The sequence below is a fragment of the Ipomoea nil genome, unplaced genomic scaffold (genome assembly GCF_001879475.1).
Source record: "Ipomoea nil cultivar Tokyo-kokei standard unplaced genomic scaffold, Asagao_1.1 scaffold0656, whole genome shotgun sequence".
Lineage (NCBI taxonomy): Eukaryota > Viridiplantae > Streptophyta > Magnoliopsida > Solanales > Convolvulaceae > Ipomoea > Ipomoea nil.
Window position 1 is genome coordinate 1,752,112 of NW_017617084.1, and position 23,909 is coordinate 1,776,020.

General features: G+C 39.2%; 1 protein-coding gene across 1 annotated transcript; it reads right to left on the minus strand.

Moving 5' to 3' along the window:
- Positions 1 to 19,955: 19,955 nt before the first annotated feature.
- On the minus strand, positions 19,956 to 22,327 carry LOC109174724 (zinc finger BED domain-containing protein RICESLEEPER 3-like). Its single transcript, XM_019323979.1, has 3 exons — positions 21,792 to 22,327; positions 20,084 to 20,153; positions 19,956 to 20,001 (listed from the first exon to the last, which is right to left on the minus strand). The coding sequence occupies exons 1-3, from the start codon at positions 22,325 to 22,327 to the stop codon at positions 19,975 to 19,977; spliced, it is 633 nt and encodes a 210-aa protein (XP_019179524.1). The 3' UTR covers positions 19,956 to 19,974.
- Between the last annotated feature and the right edge of the window lie 1,582 nt (positions 22,328 to 23,909).

Here is a 23,909-nt window from a genome sequence, read left to right on the forward strand (position 1 = left end):
TCTTCGCAACCCATCTCTTAAGCTTTGTCATTCGTTTTACAAGCCGACCGTTTTTGTTGTGGAACCTTGTTGCGTCCCTTGCTTGTTTTGTTAGTAGGTTCATCGGTAGTTGTTTCCTCAGTTGTGCGTTCTGTCGTTCTCTCTTGTTTGCCGTAGTTGTTAGTTTGTAGTTTGAATAGTTGGTTTAGTTGCTTCGCCTTCATGAGGACGCAGTTCGTTGCTGTGCACCATCGTCTAGATCAGATCGAAGCCAGCTCGAGTCATCAAGGAGAAGCTGAGGAAGAGTCCGAGGAGTCGGAGAGCGAGCCCTTCTAGTAGTTGTGGTTACCTTGTTCGCCTTTTTCTTGTAGTTGCTTTTCTTTAGGCGTTGTCGCCGTTGTTTGGTTGCTTGTTGTTGCTTTTGTGCCTGTTTTGTTTGTAGCCTTATGGCTTAGTTAGTTTCGTAGTGGTAGAGGTGTTTTATGTTGGTTGTCTTGTTCTTAGTGTTTGGTAGAAGTAGATGGTGGTGTTGAGAATAGAGTTTGTGATGCCCAATCTTCTCCTTTGACATGTTCAGGACAATTCTTGAATTGCTATGCCTTTCTTCTTGTTTGAAATCCTTGTGGAACCTTTTGAATTTTAACCAAAAGGATTCGTTTTTGAACCTCTTGTCACAATGTTGTTTCTTATCACCGTTTGTTTATAATTCGTCGTACCCAAGCTTCGGGACGAAGCTTCTTTGAAGGGGGAGAGGATGTGACACCAAAAATCCACATTCAATCCATGGATTAATTGAGTAATTAATCCTATCTTATTTGAGGATTTAATTCCTAAAATCCTGATTTTTAATACTCAAGGACTAGTATTTGACTAGTCAACCTCAAAGTTGTGTTGTACCTTGAGCTTTGAGGGGAGTTCCCTTGTTCCTTACACTTTCTAAAGGTTAGTAAGTGTATTCTTGACTTTTCACCAAGAGTTAGTATTGTAACCTAACCTAGAAGACTTTTTCATTTCATTCCTTACAATTCTTAGAAAATTAGCTCTACCTTCTCTCTAGAAAAGAAATGTAGCTTATTCTCCAAGCCAAGTTGAGATGCTTGTCAAGATTCCAAGATTTGCTTCCAAGATTCAACCTTTCACCTATTTGGGAATCTAGGAGGGTAAGATCTAAGTTCATCTTGTGTTTTTGGTTCCATCTTAGTTGTCTTTTTCTTAAAGGTAGGATCTTTATGATCTTTTGGTTTGATCTTGAAGTGGGTTTGGAAAGTAAGCCTTGTGGGGAGCTTGTTGTGGTGTAAAGTGAAGTCTTTTGGTCTACAAGAGGTAACCCATGCTCTACAAAACCTATTTTGCTTACCTATATGTGATTTCTTGGATTCTACTTGTACTTCGCTATGAAATGTGAGGGTTTATGCATTTGTCTTGTGATATTGCATATCTAGAGCTTGTGTTTAGGGTTCCTTTGTGCCATTGCTTGGCATTTTCCATGATTCAAGTCATTTTGTTGTGTTGGGTGAGATTTTGCATGTTTTGGACTTGAATTTGTGTTTGGAGAAGAAAATCCCCGAAGGGATTTGTTGTGGAACAGGAGTGTTCCCGCGGGCGGAACAGCGAGCGGGGCACCACCCGCCGGCCTACCCGCGGGTACATAGCCCTGTGGGAATATGTTCCCGCGGGCGGAACCACGGGTGGGGCACTACCCGTGGGTCCACCCGCGGGTACATGGTGGCGTTTGTCCGGGATTTGTTCCCCGTGATCCGTTTGACTCGGTATTTGGTCTTTTGACTTCCCGTTGTTCTTTTGTGGAACTATTTGAGTGTCTTCTTGATGTTTCGTATGTCTAGAACTATATGGTAGGTATCCATGTAGGACTTTGGTGTCTTGAATCGTGCTAAGTGTTCAACATTGTGTCTCGTTGGACCAAGAGGTGTCTTGTGTGTTCCTCGGAACTATCTTGAGTTTCTCCGTTGTTAAGCATGCTAGTTTATTGTCTTAATGCTAGCGTGTGTGTGGTTTGTACCTTCCATTTGGTTGATGATAACTTGTGTTATCCATCGTTGATGTTGTTGAGCTGTGACCCGTTCCTTGATTGAGTATGTTTCATACCTTCGTTGTGATCCGTTGTTTGACTCTTGTTGAGTTGTGGTGCGTGTGTGGCTTTACCTGGATTGCACGATTAGTGGTATGGGACACTAATCACCAAGGTGTTGCAGCGGTCCTCGTGGTGGCCGTGACCTGATTATGGAGTTGTGGCCTTTGTGTAAGGTTCACGTTTTTGGGGGATAACATGTGTTATCCGGGCATGTGTTGCCGTGTACGGTACCTTGTGTACTATGAATTGGTGGTCTCGTTGGTGGTCGTTGGTGGGGGACGACAGTCCCGGGGGAATAAGGTTGGACTAAGAAGTACAGGGGTCCTGGAGGTAATGGTTGGAAGAAGATATAAGGTTGGGGGTAGCCATAAGGTTGGAACAGGGCATAAGGAAGGCATATCAACTCGTGATGGGTGATGTTGCGAGGGCTTGTAAAGCCGGCGTTATGTGTTCTTCTCTCGTGACGTGTGTAGTCACGGAGGCATGTGTTGCCGTTGGGTGAGTCTTTATCCTTCGCGTTGTGGTTAGCCTTTGTGGTTTGGGATGTGTTCCCGTGTTATCTTTGAGAGTGATGAGTCTTGTGTTGACTGTTGATCTTGGTTTTGACTTATATATATATATATATATATATATATATATATATATATATATATATATATATATATGTATTACGTTTCGAAAATGGTTTTTATATCTTATATCTATCTATGTATGATATTTCACATGTATTGGTGGGTTACCAGCATCATTCGCTGACCGGGCGTCGTCCCATGTTTATCTTTGTGATCTTTCAGGTGATGTTTAGACGAGCGCGATGTCTAGTCCCTGGTAGCTTAGTACCTTTACCCTTGTCTTGTGGCCTGTGTGCCAATGTAGTTTTAGACTGATGTCTTTGGGATAGATGTATACACTTGCAGATTGATCGCCGTAGCGTTTACCGTGTTTGGTAGACGTGGCATAACACCCCGTTTGGATTTCTTTTATCCAGTTTTCGTTTTATCTTCTTCCGTTGTTCTAGTTTTGTTGTATGATCTGCAGGTGTTAAGGCCTTTTATATAGGTCGTGTTTGGGGGGTGTTACAGTATACTTTTCGAAAACATTTGTTTCACACACTTAGATCAAGTATTCTTAATCAATTAAACAACATTCAAACATACTCAACAGTATTTCTAATAAAGAATCTCATATTCCTATGTCTCAATAAGCAATCTCCTGCTATCAAATAACTGAATAAACAATCTCATGCTATCCTATATCTCAATAAGCAATCTCATGCTATCAAATAATTCAATAAACAATCTCATGCTATCATATATCTCAATAAGCAATCTCATGCTATCATATATCTCAATAAGCAATCTCATGCTATCAAATAACTCAATAAGCAATCTCATGCTATCATATATCTCTATAAGCAATCGCATGCTGTCATATATCTCAATAAGCAATCTCATGCTATCAAATAACTCAATAAGCAATCTCATGCTATCGAATAACTCAATAAGCAATCTCATGCTATCATATATCTCAATAAGCAATCTCATGCTTTCATATATCTCAATAAGCAATCTCATGCTATCAAATAACTCAATAAGCAATCTCATGCTATCATATATCTCAATAAGCAATCTCATGCTATCATATACCTCAATAAGCAATCTCATGCTATCGTATATCTCAACAAACAATCTCATATTATCATGTGTCAAATAATGAATGAACGACAATATAAAGTCATGTTTCTTATCATACTTTCATGCAACACGTGTAAATCATTTAATCATGTAATAAACTGTACATGATGCTTTAGTATAAGTATAGATAAATATACATATACACTCTTTCTCTAGTAACAAGGAACACTTGTTCAATGGAGGTTTCTTAGAGTCACAATGACTCGCTTTTCTCTTCTTTCACTTGAGTCACACAGACTCGCTTTTCTATTCTTTCTCTAGAGTCACAATGACTTTCTTTCTTTCTTCCTTTCTTTACTTTTACTCGTGGGCGATGTAGGAACTTCACAATAATGTGAACATACCTATCTGGGTTCGGCATCTAGCCGGCCTAATACTCATCTCGCCCACAGAGCCACTCTCTTGGTTCTTTTCTCAAACTCTGTGGAATTAGGTATCGTACTTGTCAGTGTGCACACCCCCTGATCGGGATTCCAAGCCCGGAGTGTAGTATCCTACCTAGTAACTCGGGAATATCGACCTCGTTACTTCACATCGGATCGTAATGTCCGTTTCTTTCTTTACTTTCTCTTTTCTTCCGAAAGGACATAGTCCTAACGGCCTCCAAAACCTCAGATTACTCACACAAGATATATATAGATATAACTCATGCATTTCAATCTCATGCAACAACTTTACTTATACAAACTTATGCACATAACTTCTCAAAAACTTCTCTTTCTTCACAAATTGGAAATCAAATATCATGAAACTTCTCAATGCAACTAGATAATGATTTTCCAAAATAGATATAGGTTTTTGAAAGGATACTTGGGCTTACTTAGAGCCACTAATGCACTTTAATTCGTGATATGCTAAACATGCTCTTTATTAATAAGAATATCTCAAATTTTCTTTGGCTATAAGTTAAGCAAACAATATGCTACTTCATGCTTAACACTTTAATACTTAGCAAAACTTCTTAGCAAACACTTAGCAAATATTGATCATGCTCTTTGAAGACAAAATAGACAACATGCTTTAATATTTCACTTTACAGGAAAAATAGTTTCATGCTCTGTACAACCAAACATCTCATATTCTTGGAAAAATACTCAATAACTCACAATGGCTATTTAAACATACTAATCAAGCAAACTTTGGCAAATAATGATCATGCTTCTCATTCAAATAGCTAAGTCTAAATGCTTCACATTTTCATTCTCTGTAAATGCTACACAGTACATATCAATGACAATTCTCAACACAAAAGCTGTAATTTACTCATTTCATCTCCAAATTCAACGAAGTCAAATTCAGCTAGTGCGTCGTAACGATCCCGAGTGTCCGAGCCTCAAGGGCCCATGAGTTTCGGTCCGAACGATACATAGCTGAGCAACAAAGGGCCCAGCCACTGCCCTAGGGCCGTTCCTCCATGGGACTAGCCAACGGTCCCTGCCTAGGGCCGTTGGCTAGCTCCGTGAACTAGTCTGGTGCACAGACAGTGTGCACCAGAAGGTTTTCTTCACCACCTACAACCATTTTTGAGCAATCCAACACTCCCAAATCCTCAACAACACTTCAAAGATCAACAATAGATCATGTAATAGCTCAACAACATCAATAATCTTGCATTTCTAAGCATTTTCACTAACATTTTGACTTCACAGAGCCATAAATAAAGAGGTGGGAATCCATGGGTTATACCTTTTGTTGCCTCTTCTTCTTGTGTGGTTCTCCCCTTCTTCTCAACTCAGACAACATCTCCTTCAACACCTAAACTCCCCAAACAAACCACACAACCGAACTTAAAGGGAGTAATCTCAGATATTGGAAGCAAAGGAGATGAAGCCTTAAGGAAAGGATGGAAATGGATGGATGAAAATGAAGTGAGAAACCATACAGTTATTTTGCTTCTTCTTGTAAATGAAAACTCAAACTTGGTAGGGAGGCAAAAAGAGAGATCAGGAATGAGCAAATGAGATAATGAAGTTTATAAAGGGTGCAAAACCCTAGGAAATTCTCTCATGATTGGTGGATGGAAAAATGGTAATTTGGTGGTTGTTCTAAAAATATCAGACCAAAAAGGGTGGAGTCTTGTGGTTCACCAAGCTACATGGACCAAGGTCTAGAATTATAGTTTTAAATGGTTTTGGGGTCAAAATGCATTTTTCCAAAAATACTTTCTAGACAACCACTTAGTTTAGGCTTCTCAGATTTCTCTCGGTTTCACTCAGATTGACTTTTGGATCAAAAACTTGGTACGCAATGTACCCGAGCATTTAGGATTTTAGAAATAAAATAAGTCCCGGTGTTGAAATTATTTAAAACGTAGCTCAAAATAGTTAATTCAAACACCGTTTTCATTACAAAATTTTGGTAGAGTGAAAAATGGCTATTTTGGAATTTCTTAAAATTAAATTTATAAAATTAAATTTTGGGTTGTCACATGGACTGCCCAAAGGATCGTCGAGTGGAGATGGCTATGTTCTACCTTAGGCAAGAAGTTGATTTGTGGTGGGTACATGAAGGGCCGGCTTGTAGACAAGATCCGGAGTTCAGTTGGGAAGGCTTGAAAGATAAATTACGTGAGCGTTTCTATCCCGCTCATGTCAAAGCGGAGAAGTATGAGGAGTTTCTCCACCTTAAGCAAGTACCTTTGTCAGTGATGGAATACCACAAGAGGTGTTTGGAGTTAGCACGTTTTGCCTCGATTATGGTACCTACCGAGGCAAGCAAAGTTGAGAAGTTTGTAGTCGGACTCAACTTTGAGGCTAGGAAAGCCTTGACTGTGTCGAAGCCCAGGATTCTCAGTGAGGCCTACCTCTATGCAGCCGACCTCTACCGTGTGCAGCAAATTCAGAAAGGAATTCGGGAGAGCCGAAAGAGGAGAATTGAATGGAGTGATGCACCTGTGATTAGAGGACTGACGGTTACCGATGTCGAACCATCAAAAATCTTCCAAAGAAGTGTGAAAATGATCACCACGGCGTGGATTGTCATGGGAAGCCGGTAGAGTGTTTTGCTTGTGGCAAGAAAGGCCACTATTCCTTTGAGTGCTTGGTTAAGGGAAAGACACCATCCTACCTAAATCCAACTAGTAGTGTGAGATCCCAGTCGGGAGGTAAGTTTCGAAGTGGAAGCAATGGTGGGGGAAATGGAGGAAGCACCCAGAATCCGTATGCGAAGCCAGGACCCCAACAAGGCAAAATCTACGTCACGAGTCGGACGCAAGCCAAAGCCAATGAAGTGGATACAGGTACCCTTTTGTATGTGCCCTTCTTTAGTCTCTGTTATATAGAATTGGGTAGACCAGTGCTAGGTGTCAACCAAGGTAAAATTTAAGTTTGAACTGAGATTAGTCTTTGTGTTAATCCTTGTGTGTTAGCTTTTGTGTTAAGTGTTAAGACCTTAGCATCTGGTCTTAGCTAGATTAAGAGTCAACCTCAACCTTGGAATTTGCATGAGGTTTCTTGGATCATAAGAGATCTGGAAAAAAGTTTGGAAAAGGGACTTATAGATTGATTTTGCTAACTAAATTTAACAAAGATGTGGAGTATATTGGAGAAGTAAGTTTGTGATTCATCGTGTGAGATCCCTTTTGAAGTGGTGAAGATGTTTGAGACTTTAACCTATGAAGGAAGTCCGATAAAAATCTTAGAGTTAAGATGCGTCAGAATCTAGGAAAAGAACCATCAGTTCGTCAACATGTCGTGATCGAAGCTTTGAACCGGAGTAATCGCTTGAAGTCGAGAATCCTTATCCCTCTTAAAGCTGAGTTCCTCTATTTTCCTTGAAGATCCATGTGCCCCATTCGTTGAGAAATCTATTTGATCCTTTCAAACCCCATTCTTGATTCCTCCTTTCAAATGATTCCGTGCAAGGTGGCAACCTTATTTCCTATGTTGTAACCTTGATAACTTTGACCCCACTCCTAATTAACGTTGTTAACGAGTTTGAAACCTAAACCCTTCATTCTCTTTTCCCTATTGAACCGAATCTTTTCAAAACTAAGTATACATTTCCCTTAAAGATCTTCCAATAGTTGTTACCGTTTCCGTTTTGACCTTCACCATCCAGAATTGAAGGAATTGAAGTCTTCAGTGATGCTTTGAAGAAAGGTTTGGGTTGTGTGTTAATGCAAAATGGTTAAGTGATCGTCTATGCATCAAGACAACTCAATAATCATGGAGAAAACTATCCTACTTACGACTTGGAATTAACAGTAGTGGTATTTGTTTCGAAGATTTGGAGGCATTAATTGTGTGGAATTCAGTACAAGACTTATACGGATCATAAGAGTTTGAAATATATCTTCACCTAGAAAGATTTGAACATGCACCAAAGATGGTGGTTAGAGCTCATCAGAGACTATGACTTGGTTGTTCAGTATCATGTGGGCAAAGCTAACGCGGCGGCAGACGCGTTAAGTAGAAATGCAAGGCATTCTCTCAATTCTACTTGGGTGTTAGCCGATGAGTTGTGTAAAGATTTTCAAAGAATGAATTTGGAAATAAGGGATCAGGTTCGAGTGGATGCCGAGATCAGGTTGTATAGTATGAAGATCATGCTCTCTATGTTTGAGGAAGTTAAAAGTCAAAGCTGAAAGATGCAATCCATGTTCTTCGACCAAGGTGATCTAGCTTAAGAGTTCTTTTAGTGTCAGTTTATAGTTTGTTAGCTTATTCCTTAGCTTGGACATCTAGAAATGGGTAGATCGGTGGTTGGTGTTAGAGAGAGATTAAAGTTTAGGTTATGATTAGAATTCATTTCCAGTAAATCTTCTATCGTTCATCTAACCCTTCATTCTTGTCACACCAATGTGAACCTTCAACCTATTTCTAAATCTTACCAATCTTTCCACCGTAATTTGAATCCTTGATTATTTCCAAATCCTATCTTTCTTTTGAAGACAAGCTTCGAGGACGAAGCTTTTTTAAGGGGGGAAGAGTGTGACACACCGAAAATCTTTACTTAATTTCCAAACCAATCCCTATGAGTATTTCTTAATTGGGAATTAATTTTCTTATTTAATGAGCGCAATTTCCCTGTTTTAAATAATCCTATCTTAAGTAATTACCTTAAGCCCAATCTTTCTAAGCCTTATATATGTGTATATATGATTGGATCCTTCTAAGACTACTAGTATGGGCTTTAATATATATACTTTGCATATTTAATTCTTCTAGCCCAAGCCCATGTAAATACTCTTGAACTAATAATAAAGCCCACCCATATTATAAACGCACATATCTTATTCTTGAATACCCTAATACATACACATGAATATATATAACTCACCTTACCCATACAAGACTCCTAACCTAGACATTTCCTACATTCTCTTTCTCTTCTCTAATCTCTTTCCCCTTACACACCCAAAATACCATCTTCCATTTCCTACTCAAGAAGATAAGACCAAGATTCCACCTTTCTACTCCATTGAGCCTAGGAGTGGTAAGATCAAGTCTTCTCTATCTTTTCTATTCAAGATCTCTTCACTTTCTCTAAATCTTTCTTCTATCTTATGTTGGGTTTTGGGGGTTTTGATGAAGATCAAGTGGTGGGTGAGATGCTAGGATGATCTAGAGGAGCTTGTGGTGTTACTTTGACGCTTTACTAGCTAAGAGGTAACCCTATGTCCAACAAAACCTATTTTCCTTGCATAAATGTATTTCTTGATGATCATGTGTGGTGTGATGCATATTCTTGTGATTATGCCATTTTAGAGCTTGTATTTAGGGTTATGTGATGCTATTTGATGCGCTTTTCCTTCTATTCAAGTCCCATTTGTTATTGATGTGAGTATTGAGGTATTTGGACTTGAATTGCACATTCTTGGCAATTTTCCCGAAGTCCCTTTTTTGTTACAGGTTCGTGTACCCAGCGGGTACTTCGGGCAGGTACCAAAGCACCCGCCGGTACGAGGGATTCCGCAGGAGGTTCCGGCGGGTACTTTGGGTCCCGCCGAAACCACCCGCTGGTACCAGCAGGGGGTTTTGGCAGGACCTTAAGTACCCCCCAGAACCGGCCACTGGTACGTTGTATTAATTTGTTGAATTCTTGATTTGTTGCCCCCGTGTATTTGTGAGTATTTATTGATGTTACATAAGTCTATGAGCGGTGTATTATGAACCCAATGGTTATTTTTGGAGTCTTGAATCGTGGTTAATATCCAATATTGCTATTTGTTGGATTATTGATGAAGTCTATTGTAACACCCCACTTTTCTTAAACTTAATTAACAAACGTAACCTTGAAAGGTAAGCTAAGGCAGTGGAATAAACTTTAGTAAACAACTCAAAGGAGGTGTTACCGCCACAATTACCCTTCATGGTAATTGCACAGGCAAAGGTAGAAAACTAAAACATCAAACTTTTACTAATATTCAACAACTAGGGGATAAAACCCCGGTGTCCAGCACCATCAAAACATGAGGTAGTCGACTACAAATCTCAAAGTATATTAACATCAAGAGTTTCGACTACAAAAGCTACGAATGCTAGTCTAGTCTAAGTCATACTCTCTCACGAACTGGGCCCACCTGAAAGGGGTTAACAAACAACAAGTAGAAAACAAACCCGTTAGCACGAAGCTAAGTATAACTCCACTCAACCCTGTAAAGTACTACAGTATACACTTTTGGAAAACATTTGGTCCATCAAGCATTCTCAATCACTTAGGCAACACTTTAGCATGTTTAATAGGGTTTCTATATGCTTGCAACTTACTTATCAAATAGGCATGATTTCACAATTATCTAGCTTATCAGCTCATACTATCACATACTTAACTTATCAATAATCTCAAGTCTATCTAATATCTTAGTAGCAAACTCATGCTAACACATAACTCAATAAGCAAACTTGTGCTATCATATAATCTCAATTCAATCTCATGCTATCATATACTCATCATGCAATCTGATGCAGTCATATAATCTCTAAGCGGTCTCATACTATCATATATTCAATATGCAATCTCATGCAATCATATACTCAATATGCAATCTCGTGCAATCTCATACTACTTATCACGTTTCGCTCTTCACATAGAATCTTGGCTTTGTGTTTGCCCAACCAATCCATTTCTAGGATTGCATCCACGCCTTCCAATTCTATCTTGATGAAGTCTCCAGGAAAGATTACTCCTGATATCTCTACGGGCAAATTTTCCATGATGTCCTCGTAATTAATCATTCTCCCTGATGCTAAACCGATACTCATTTTGTTCTTACTAGTTGGCTCCCAACCTAACTCGTCCACCAATGATGATGATATGAACGAGTTGGTGGCCCCGGAGTCCAACAACACCACATTAGGTACGTTGTTCACATGAAACGTCCCGGTTACTAGCCCTACTGGCACGGCTGGGTCCAAACAAGTGGTGAATACTCCCCCTTGTGCTCTCTCTTCTTCCTCGATCGCCCCGTGAGATGGCTTGCTGCGCCACTTCTTGGCGATTTCTTTTCTCCGGCCCGACCGGTTCTTCTTCTTTTTGACTCCCCCTCGAATTGACAAGCCAGGGGTGTACTTGTTTCTGGGAGGTAACTCATTCTCATTAAGCTGCCTTGGTGGCATTTCACCACTCTTCAAGCAAAAGAAAGACTAAGTTAGAGCTTCTAAGAGTCAACTGCTTTTAAATTTTCTATTCTTAAAGCAAGGCTTGCAACAAGCAAAGCACACAAACAGACATAAGTATAAACTTGTATACTTCTTACTTTTAACAACTTCACAAAGTTTTCTTTCAGGCTTTAACTTTTAACTCTTGCTTTCTATTTTAACTTTCCAAGTCTCAACTTCTAGTTTTCTTAGCTTTTCACTTTCAGCTTTTACTTCTACTTTCAACTTTCAAACTCTTGGTTTTTCTCTTTCACTTCTCACTTTTTAACTTCTCTACTTTACCTTCAACAGATAAGCAAATAGCACTGCACTTTAAACACATTGATAAAGCACATAAACAGTTAAGCAAGCGTAAGGAAACTCACAACCTCACCGCGTTCCTAACTGATACTTAGAGTTATTCTTAACTTTGATTTTCATACTTAGTCACTGAACTTAAGAGTCTTTCTCATCTCAAATTTCATAACTTAGGGCTCTTTCCCTAATCTTATCTTTCCTAGGGTTTATCTTAAAGTTCTCTTCTTAGCTTGTTCTTCCTAGGACTTCAACGTAGAGGTTTTTTCTTAACTTGTCCTTCTTGGACTTTCACTTAGAGTTTCTATACTCAATCTTAAAGGTCAAACTTCCTAAGTCTCCCGCAGTTCGTACTGCTCTGATACCAACTTGTAACACCCCACTTTTCTTAAACTTAATTAACAAACTTAACCTTGAAAGGTAAGCTAAGGCAGCGGAATAAACTTTACTAAAGAACTCAAAGGAGGTGTTACCGCCACAATTACCCTTCAAGGCTATTGCACAGGCAAAGGTAGAAAACTAAAACATCAAACTTTTACTAATATTCAACAACTAGGGGATAAAACCCCGATGTCCAGCACCATCAAAACATGAGGTAGTCAACTACAAATCTCAAAGTAAATTAACATCAAGAGTTTAGACTACAAAACCTATTAATGCTCGTCTAGTCTAACTCGTACTCTCTCACGAACTGGGCCCGCCTGAAAGGGGTTAACAAACAACAAGTAGAAAACAAACCCGTTAGCACGAAGCTAAGTATAACTCCACTCAACCCAGTAAAGTACTACAGTATATACTTTTGGAAAACATTTGGTTCATCAAGCATTCTCAATCACTTAGGCAACAATTTAACATGCTTAATAGGGTTTCTATATGCTTGCAACTTACTTATCAAATAGGCATGCTTTCACAATTATCTAGCTTATCATCAAGCTCATACTATCACATACTTAACTTATCAATAATCTCAAGTTTATCTAATATCTTAGTAGCAAACCCATGCTAACACATAACTCAATAAGCAAACTTGTGCTATCATATAATCTCAATTCAATATCATGCTATCATATACTCATCATGCAATCTCATGCAGTCATATAATCTCTAAGCAGTCTCATACTATCATATACTCAATATGCAATCTCATGCAATCATATACTCAATATGCAATCTCGTGCAATCTCATACTCATTATGCAATCTCGTGCAACCATAATCATTATGCAATCTAGTGCAATCTCATACTCATTATGCAATCTCGTGCAATCTCATACTCATTATGCAATCTCGTGCAATCATACTCATTATGCAATCTAGTGCAATCATACTCATTATGCAATCTCGTGCAATCTCATACTCATTATGCAATCTCGTGCAATCATACTCATTATGCAATATAATCTAGTGCAATCATACTCATTATGCAATCTCGTGCAATCATACTCATTATGCAATCTCGTGCAATCATACTCATTATGCAATCTAGTGCAATCATACTTATCATGCAATAAAAATGAACATGATGCTATTAGTATAAGTATAGATAGATATACATATACACTCTTTTGTAAAAGAATGTTTTTTCTTGTGGAGGTTTCTTAGAGTCACAATGACTCGCTTTCTTTCTCTTGAGTCTCTTGACTCGATTGCTTTCTCTTGAGTCTCTTGACTCGATTGCTTTCTTTAATCATAGATTCATAGGCGAGGTAGGACTTCACCATAAAGTGGATAGACCTATCTAGGCTCGGTGTAACACCCCGTGTTACAGCCCCTAAAATAAAATTAATTAAATTATCACCCACCCTAAAAAGGGAATTAAAATCCATTAATTAGCTAAAGAGGGGTCAACCATGGCCCATAGGCCCTTATCCCTAAAACCAACCCCCTAGTCCTATAGGAAATAGAATTAGCAAACCCATACCACTTAGACCCTAATTAGGACTCCTAAAATATATAAATAGGGACATAGGAGGCACCTAGATCTTACGCCACAATAATCTCTCACCACACAAGAAGTTCCAAGGACTCCCCTAGGAGAAATCAAGAAAAGAAGAATCTTAAAGAAAGACCCTTCATAGCCAAGGAAAATAATTAAGGCTAAGAGGTAACCCATGTCTCAACAAAACCTATTTTCTTCGCTATAATCTCTTTTCTTGGCCTCCTCATATATGCTTGTGTCTTGATTAATTCCCCTATGCTATTTGTGATATATTCTTGATGATTGATAAGATGATTTATGTGTATTCTTGATAATCTTGATGATCTTGATGTTGAAAAGAAGTCCTTGATTTTGGATATGATGAGTCTTGACGAATCTTGATATTTCTTGACGTTAAAGATAAAATATGATTTTGATGATTTGGGTGGGATTAGAGCCCTAGGTCGGATTGGGAATTTGTGTTGGGATGTTCTTGATATATTTGGATGGGAATTCGCATGTTCGGGTGTTGTTTATGTTTAGAAGTCGTAATAGGATGAGTTCTACGTGATCCTTGCTTTCGATTCGTTAATTGCCTACGTGGTGTCGTTAATTGCGTTTAAAAGTGTCTAAGCATGGTTTCGGGTTCCACGAAGATTCCCGGAACGAATATATGATAAAAGAGTTAGTGGGGGGTAGGTGGGGGTAGGGGAACCCGCCACCTACCCGCTGCCCGAAGAACATCGCCCGGCAGCGGGCAGCCGCCTGCCCACCGACGCGCTGCCCGGAACAGTGTTCTCCGGCGAGTGGCCCTCGACCCACTGGCTACCCGCTGGTCCATACCCCAGCCCGGGTCTTTGGCTTCCCCGTTTGATGTTCCCCGTTCCCCATGGTGTCCCAACGGACCCCGTTTGTCGTACTTGAGTCTAGTTTGATATTTCGGGTACTATTCGTAGGTTAAATGAGTCTTAGGGATTGCATGCTAGTTTAATTGGTAACCCGTTGACCTAGGTGGAAGTTGTATGAACCTTAGGACTATTCTTAGTATGTGAATGATCACACGTAAGTTTATTTATATGTCTTTCCCCTCCCAATATGCTATTACGTGCTCCTATGTGTTATGTGTTGCATGATCCCCCATTTTGGCTATAGGTCAATTGGGTGGTTCCCGGACTAAGGTTCGGAAGTCAGCTGAAGGCCGAATGGATTGTTCCCGGACTAAGGTTCAGAAGTCGGTTGAAGACCGAATGGATTGTTCCCAGACTAAAGGTTCGGAAGTGGCTGAAGGCCAAATGGATTGTTCCTGAGCAAAGGCTCAGAAGTGGCTACGGCCAAACTGATTTAGTTCTTGGACTACAGGTCCAAATATGGGCCTCGGTGATATGACCCACCGACCTGGACGCGCCAGGCGGTGTGTAGGGCCAACAAGCCGAGGAAGGCTGTAGTCCACCGACCTGAGTAATCAGGCGGTGTGTAAGGCTACAGCTGGCTGCGATCCACCGAGTGATGGGACAGCGGTGTGTAGGGCCGTAGTCTCCGAGGATCTTCGCCCACCGACTGAGTTTAGCTCAGCGGTGTGTCGGGCTTGATCCGCGTACCGACTGTACGCATCAACGGTGTGTAGGGTCGTAAGTCCCCCCTTGTAAAGGGGATCGCGGTCCACCGACTGTGCGCGTCAGCGGTGTGTCGGATCGTGGTCCGACGTTGAGTTCGTCAGCGGTTCTCAAGGGGTTGGTTGCGATCAACTCCCCTAGTACCACGGTACTGAGGTAGGGTGCTGCGGGGCCGTGTTAATGCTATAAGCATTAACCCTCATGTTCGGGGCATGCGATTGGTCCCGTAGCGTCATCAACGATTATGTGATATGAATGGTGATTGAATAATGATGTGTTTTAATTGGAAAGTGATCTGTGACCTTAGATGCATATTCCTTATGATGTTATCTCTACTTAACTGTTTATTATTGTTTGATGTGCTTATCCCTAATTGCTGAGTCTATTCCCGGTTTTTAAAACTAGTGTCTCTTAAGTATATATCTTCCTGCTTCAAAATGATTTTCGTATATCTATATATATCTATCTATAATGTATTTCAACGCGTTGGAGTGGGTTACCGGCATCTCTCGCTGAACAGATATATTTGGCTTTCAGGCACAGATGAGTAGATCCTAGAGCGCGCTAAAAGACCGTGGATTAGATAGATAGTCTTTCCTTTCGGCCTGCGTGCCACAATGATGTATTGAGGATATTTAGTTAGTGTAGCTTGTGCATCTGAGTTCTCCAGCTCAGATGTGGCATAGCACCCCGTACACTTATAATTAGTAATGCTCTGTTTGGGATTTTATGAGAAATTACCTTTATCATATAAGTTTTTAAAGTTTCAAAATTTCGGGGTGTTACACTTGGCATCTAGCCGGCCTAATACTCATCTCCCCCGTTGAACCACTCTCTTGTTTCTTTTCTCAAACTCTGTGGAATCACGTATCGAACTATCAGCGTGCACACCCCCTGACCAGGATTCCAAGCCTGGCGGGCAGTTCCCAACCTAGTAACTCGGGAATATCTACCTCGTTACTTCATATCAGATCGCAATGTCTGTTTCTTGCTTTGCTTTCTTTCTTTCACTATTTGTCGGTTCTATCCGTTCTTATCTCTTTTCTTTCGAAAGGACATAGTCCTAACGGGCCTCCAAAACATAGATTTTCCTCACTTGTATAGATAGCATACATATATCTCATGCAACTTCTTTACTTATGCAAACTTATGCACATAGCTTCTCAACAATTTCTCAATGCAACAGAAAATGATTTTCTAAAATAGATATGAGCTTTTTGAAAATAATACTTAGGCTCACTTTGGCCACTTATGCATTTTAAAACATGGTATGCTCAAATATGCACTTTACTGTAGAATGAACTTCAATTATCTTTTCACTGTGGATTCTCAATAATTCTATAAACATGCTCATAAATCATAATTTAGCAATTCTTCATTGGCAAACACTTAGCAAGTATTCAACATGCACATGAACTCAAAATGCTCAACATATTCTCATTTACTGTAAACATGCTCTGTACACTGTGATATTCCTGGAAATAATCTGAACAAGTCAATTAGACATCTAGGCATGCTTTTCTAGCAAAACATAACAAATATTGATCATATTTCATTATCTAACATTCATATAATTGACATGCTTCTCAAATAAATAGCCAAAACCAACACTCAGCATTTTCCTTCACTGTAAACATTCACCAACAACCTCTGTAACATTCTTCTTCACAATTTCTATCACACAATGCTCAATTCTACTCCAAATCCCATGAAATCAATTTCTAAACGTGCGTCATAACGGCCCCGAGTGTTCGAGCCTCAAGGGCCCGTGAGTCCCGATCTGAAACAACACGTAGCTGAGCCACAAGGCCCCGTCCACTGCACATCTTCTGTTTAGCGGGGCTCGTGGCAGGGCTTGAGGAGCCCCGCCGCCTAGAACCGCCAAGCGGCGGCCTAGGGCCACGGCTCTTGCCTAGAGCCGTGCCCTAGGGCCGCTCCTCCACGGCCCTAGCCAACGGCTCCTCCCAAGGGTCGTTGGCTAGATCCGTGCCTCATCTTGTGCACACTGTGTTGTGCACTAATGATTGGTGGAGGGTATAAAGGTAAAGCTTGGCTAAAAGGTGAATCAGACAAAGTTCTTGGATAGTTTGTGGTCCACCATGCTTCATGAAACAAGGACCAAAATCAAGATTCAAAATAGTTTGCCGTTGAAATTGAATTTCCCAAAAATGATTTCTAGATGAATACTTGATTTAGGCTTCTCAGATTTCTCCCGGTCTCACTCAGAATGACTTTTCAGTTCAAAACTTGGTATGCAATGTACCCGAAAATTTAGGATTTTTGTTTCAAATCATGTTCCGGTGTTGAACTTATTTAAAAGTGGCTCAAAATAATTTATTCTAACACCGATTTCATTGCAAAAATTTTTATGGAGTGAAAAATGGCTATTTTGGAATTTCTTAAAACTTGATTTATAAAATTAAATTTTGGTGTGGGAAGCCCTTGACATGTCGGTGGTGTGGAAAGCCCTGATCAACCATTGTGAACTGATCCAGTAGTGTGGAAAGCTCTGGGTTGCCGTTTGGATTATTGATTTGCGAGCAACCTGGTCAAAACGTATTCTGGGTTGTCAGAGATAGTAGCTAACCCGTTGGGCTTGGAATCCCAATAGGGGGTGTATACACTTAAAGTTGCTAGATCTGTTTCCATTGGACATTGATTGTTTGGTCACTTGTGACATTGGTACTAATTTGGAGCCCTCCACACTAATCCACTATGGTAACGAGTCATTGCGATGACTCCGCGGTGAATGACTTGGTTTGGCTATGTCCTTTGAGGATTTGGAACCTTGTCGATCATTGATGATGTAACATGATGAGAACCACCTTGTTGATGATTGTGATTACCCTATCTTGCTTGTTGTCCTTATTCCATTATAAATTGTCTTGTTGGGTTGATTATATTGGTATTCTTGTGTATTGATTGGTATTGTCGAGTGCATCACTCGATGAGTCGAGTACTACTTCTATTCCTCATGATTTATAAAGCTAGTGTTGCTTAGTGATATCCTTATGTATTCCCAAGTCTCAAAATGATTTTATCTATAAAGTATATGAATATGTATTTCAACGCATTGGAGTTGGGTTGCTTAGCATTATCGCTAACGGTTGTCTAACCTTATGTTTTCAGGTGCAGTTAGTGACCCGAGAGCACATTAGATGGAGCCCCGGTTTAGACTTAGCTTTATCTTCCCGTACATAGCTTGTTTGGCCTGTGAGCCACTTTGGATATTATTGACTGGTTGGATAGTTAGTTTTGTTTAAGTCTGTGCATCTAGGTTTGGATGGCCTAGATGTGGCATGACATCCCCGTATACTTATGTTTAGCTTCCGCAACCTTTATATTATGATGGTTAGATTTACCTTTAATTCCTAAGTTTAAATGCTTTTAATTTTGTCTAGTTTTGTAGGTGTTACACACATGGTAAACTAGTAACCTGTAGCTTGTCTCTATGAAAAGAAAATCTAGGACTAGGTAAAGCTTTAGTAAATATGTCTACAAGTTGATCTTTCGTAGAGATGAAGTTAACTTGAATGTCTCCAGAAGCGACTTTGTCTCGAACGAAGTGATAGTCAATTTCCACGTGCTTGGTACGAGCATGGAAGATGGGGTTTTAACACATATAAGTAGCACCAAGATTATCACACTATAACTTTGGAACAGATATACCTGACACTTTAATCTCACGTAGCAAAGAGACTATCCATGTTACTTTAGCACAGACATCTGCTAGAACTTTGTATTCTGCCTCCGTAGAAGATCTAGCAACAGTTCTTTGTTTCTTACAGACCCAAGAGACGAGATTAGGTCTAAGAAACACAGCAAAACCATTTTAGGTGGACTTGCGGTCCTCTGGGCATCCAATCCAGTCAGAATCTGAGAATGCATGGAGTTCTCACTACTACACAGATAACCTTTAACATCGGCTATTTAGACCCTTTAACGTCGGCTAAAAAGCAACGTTGATGTAGGCGACGTTGTATGGTAAACATACAACGTCGGCTATATGAAACCGACGTTGTAATTTTTTTTTTAATAGTATACATACAACGTTGGTTATTTATTAATAACCGACATTGTGTGTATACTATTCGAATTTTTTTTTTAACTAGTATACAACGTCAGTTATTAGGAAATAACCGACGTTGTAGGGTCTATTAAATAAAAAAAAAATGAAATTGAACTTCTGAGGTGGTCCCACAGTCATGAATCCAAACCTTAAAAATGATACTTATTTAGCATTCATTACAAAATTAACTAACTTCTAATATGGAAAAACAGAACAGTAATGATATGGAGATGGATTCAGACAACAAAATAGTAATCACCCTCTCCTTACACTTCCAAATAGCGCAACTGCAGATCTGCTAAGCTGCATACCCTTTATCATTAGGGATGGCAACGGGGCGGGGCGGGGGCGGGGAGTATAGTCCCCATCCCCGTCCCCGCTACCCCGACCCCGTCCCCGTCCCCGGCGGGGAATTGAAAAAATTCCCCGTCCCCGTCCCCGCGGGGAATTTGGCGGGGACGGGGAATCCCCATCCCCGATCAACCTATAGTCAAAGTCTCAAATTAATACAATTTTTAAAAATACAAAAGAAAAAAAAAATGAAATCCAAAGTCCTAGTAGAGTTATTTTTAAAACTATAATTCTTGAACAATTAACATTCAACTATTTTTAATACCATACAAACTAACGAAGTTCAAATTTCAATCCGAAATATCAAATGCAAACTAAAAATAATACAATAGCAATACTATAAAAGCCTTCAATTATTCATTTTTCATCCTTCACAATCTTCTTCTTCAATCTGAAAGAAAACAAAATAAGTTACTTAATTGTTCAAACATTTCTCCCAATACATGAATAGTTATAAAGTTTAATATATATACCTCCATGTCTTCAAGTTCTTCATGACTAATCCCACAATCATCATAAATAGTACCATATGCATCTTTCCAAGTGGCCACTACAATAAACAATACATATGTAATATACAATAATATCATAAAACAATATATAAATGTCATTTAATAAAATTTGATTACCTTGGCCTTTGGCATCTTTCAACAACCAACTTTGAGAACACATCAATCCCTCCAATGTGTTCGGGTGGAGCCTACTTCGATGAGGAGTCACAACCCTACCACCAGTGCTAAAAACTGATTCTGAAGCCACAGTAGAAATGGGTACAGCTAAGATATCCCTTGCAATCATTCGCAATGTTGGGTAACGAAGTCCAACACCTTGCCACCAAACTAAAACATTAAACGTAGGATCATTTCTTGGCATATTTTCTTCTTCAAAATATTTGTCCAACTCTGATTTCAATCCCCTTGCAGAATTACCTCTACCCTTATATGCATCAAATCCAGAATTAAAAAAAACTCCATCTTCAGAATCACCCCCTATCGAGATTTCAGAATCAGATTGAACATTATTGGTAGGTTGAGGAGCCTTTTGATACTCTTGCACCAAATCCTTACAATATTTCATAACTCTATCCATTTCTTGTTGAGCACCGTCTTCATAGAATTTAGGAAAAAAAAACTCCATCACATCTAACTTATATCTCGGGTCAAGAATGTTAGCCACAGCCATAAGTCCATGAACTACCTCCCAATATTTATCAAATTTCAACAACATACTTTTAGCCATATTTGCAATAATCTCATTAGGACATGCAATCCAACTACGCAAAGCAAACTTGATTTCACACATCAATGGAAAGAAAATATTAGACGTTGGATACTTTGTCCCTGAAAATTTATTGGACGCATTGTAAAACAACTTCAACCTTTCACAAATTTCCTTAGCAAACTTCCAATCATCATCAACAGGTGCACAAGTAAAGAGAACATCTCGTTCATTCAAACGCATAAAAACATCCTTGTATTCTAAAGCAACACTAAGCATCAAATATGTGGAATTCCATCGAGTTTTACAATCAAGCACCAATTGTTTAGTACTATCTATGCCCAAGTGGCTCACATTTTCTCTAAAAGTTTCATTCCTTTTTGGTGTGGCCAACCAATAAGCAACACTATCTCTCACCCTTTCTATTCCGTCACCCATAACTTTTAATCCATCTTGAACAATTATATTCAAAATATGAGCACAACAACGCATGTGAAATAAACTCCCACGTAACAAGAGATGAGAAGACCCTAGCTTAGTTACAAGGATGTTAACAAGTGCATCATTTGTAGAACAATTATCAACCGTCAATGTAGACAATTTCCTTTCAATATTCCAATCATAAACAGATTTCAACAATTCCTTAGAAAGAGCTACAGCTGTGTGTGGACAAGGCACATAAATAAACCTAAAAATGCAAACGAAATAAAAGATTACACAACTAATAATATAACAAATAAAATATCCTAATAAAGAAATGAAAATAACTATAAGACTGAAACATACCTCATAAGCATACTCTGTAGTTTCCAATCATTATCAATGAAATGTGCTGTGATTGCCATGTAGCCTTTCTTTTGATTTGAAGATGTCCACATATCTGTAGTTAAGGCAATCCTACTTGTATTTGTGTTGAACAGTGTCATAATTTTAAACTTTTCCATCGCATAAATCTTCAAAATGTCGGCCTTAACTGTATTTCGAGAAGGAATGTCGAATAGTGGTTGAAGGCTAGCTGTATACCTCCTAAAACCTTCATGATCAACAATTGCAAGAGGATATTCATGCATAATGATCATGCAAGCAAGTTCCCTCCTTGTAACCTCAGGATTAAACTTGAAAGTAGATAAACCCATTTTTCCATCCGCCTTCCACTGTTGTTGTAACAATGTTTGTTGTTTCAAGTTTTGGATGGGTTTCATCTTACAAGATCTGTGATGATCATGCAGATGCTTTGTTCCATTCTTACTTTGCCCCCCAAGTAATTTTTTGCAATAATTGCACTCTGCTTTATCCACTCCGTTAACTACCTTTTTGGTAAAATGCTCCCATACCACAGATTTTAATCGTTTTGAATCACTCGGACCATTCGGTGCTCCCTCAATCTCATTGTTGTTAGTAGTTAAATCAATGAGAGGGTCCACGGCTATCTCATCCGGCATTGACGAATCATTAGGTAGTTCTGCTTGAGTTGCACTCGGTGCATCTCCCCCTCCCATCTCAACAAATACATCACACCCCTTTAAACAATTACAATACAAATATTTTACTATATTAGATTATTAGTGTTGTGAATTATATGATTAAATTTAAGTAATACAAATAAACATGCAAAATTTCAAATTGCACAGTGAACACACATTCACTTTATGAGTTTTGATTAACTTTTAGAGGTACATGGCTGTAATAACTAATCAACATTCAATATTTTCTAATAATATAATTTATTCATAGATTATAATATATTCACAGTGCATACAACGTTAAAACTTAAAACTTGAATATGGTTGCATGCAAAATAATCAACAATCAACATTGAATATATACTCTTCATTCTTCAACGATAAAAGTTAAAACTTACTGGTGGCTGTGAAGGTGGTAGCTGTGAAGGATGTGGTTGTGAAGGCGGTGGCTGTGATGGTGGTGGCTGTGAAGGCTGTGATGGACGAAGATTACTACCATTGGAACGATTCATCGGATTTAGACCGGCGACGGAGTACGGACGATGAGTTGCTACCGCTTGCCTGCGAGTCTATGACCAACTATACTCAGTGAACGACGAAGACTGCTGCCTACTCACCTGCTGTGCGTCTGTGACCGACGAAAGATGGGACTGCCAAACTGCCGAAGTCTGATCGAGAGAGTAGCGACACAGCCAGTCTTCCTTCTTCACATGGAAATAATATAATTTCTCCCTAATAGAGAATTAATGATACAGACGTAGCTGAGATTCACATGGAAATAATATATTTATTTTGGTCCCTTCCTTAGTTTCTTACTGCCTTAACTATAAATATGTTAAGTAATCAAAAGTATAAAATTAAATAACTAATTTCCTAATTTCTAATATATATAATATCTTTTTTATTTTTTTATTTCATTTTCGGGGACGGGGCGGGGCGGGGAGGGGTATCCCCGTCCCCGTCCCCGTCCCCGGCGGGGATTTTAAAAACGTCCCCGTCCCCGTCCCCGATCCCCGGAATTTTTCCCCGTCCCCTACGGGGACGGGGCACATTGCCATCCCTATTTATCATTTTGCTTGGATCTCTCATGTAATTACCCACTTGTTGACTAATACACTGCAATTAATATAAGATAACAAATGTGAAAAGCTTGTTCATTTTTCCACATACACATCATCCAAAATCCTCCAACAAAATCTGATTAAACGCATGCAATTTGCCTTTAAGTGCAGCAGCACCACTTGTTACTTGGGCCCTCCTCTGACTTGTCTCTAAACGAAGACATCCATTCCATGAAAAAAAAAAAAGGCATCATGAGTATTAACTTATGCAAAATAATAATCTATGAATAAACAGGAAATGATAAAAAAATTAGTACAGAACTAACATCACGAGTGCACCATCAGGAATGTAAAATGAAATGAATGTCTGTAGTTTCTTGTTTTCTTTTTTGTTTTAAATTAGAAAAAAAAATTGCTCCGAATAGATCATAAAGGGCAAAATTGCATCACAAGTATTCCGTATTTGTAACCAAATAACAAGAATAAGAATAACCCTCCCTCCAACTTCAAAGAAAGCACAATGGGCGATAAGAGTAACATATAGCTATTTTATTACT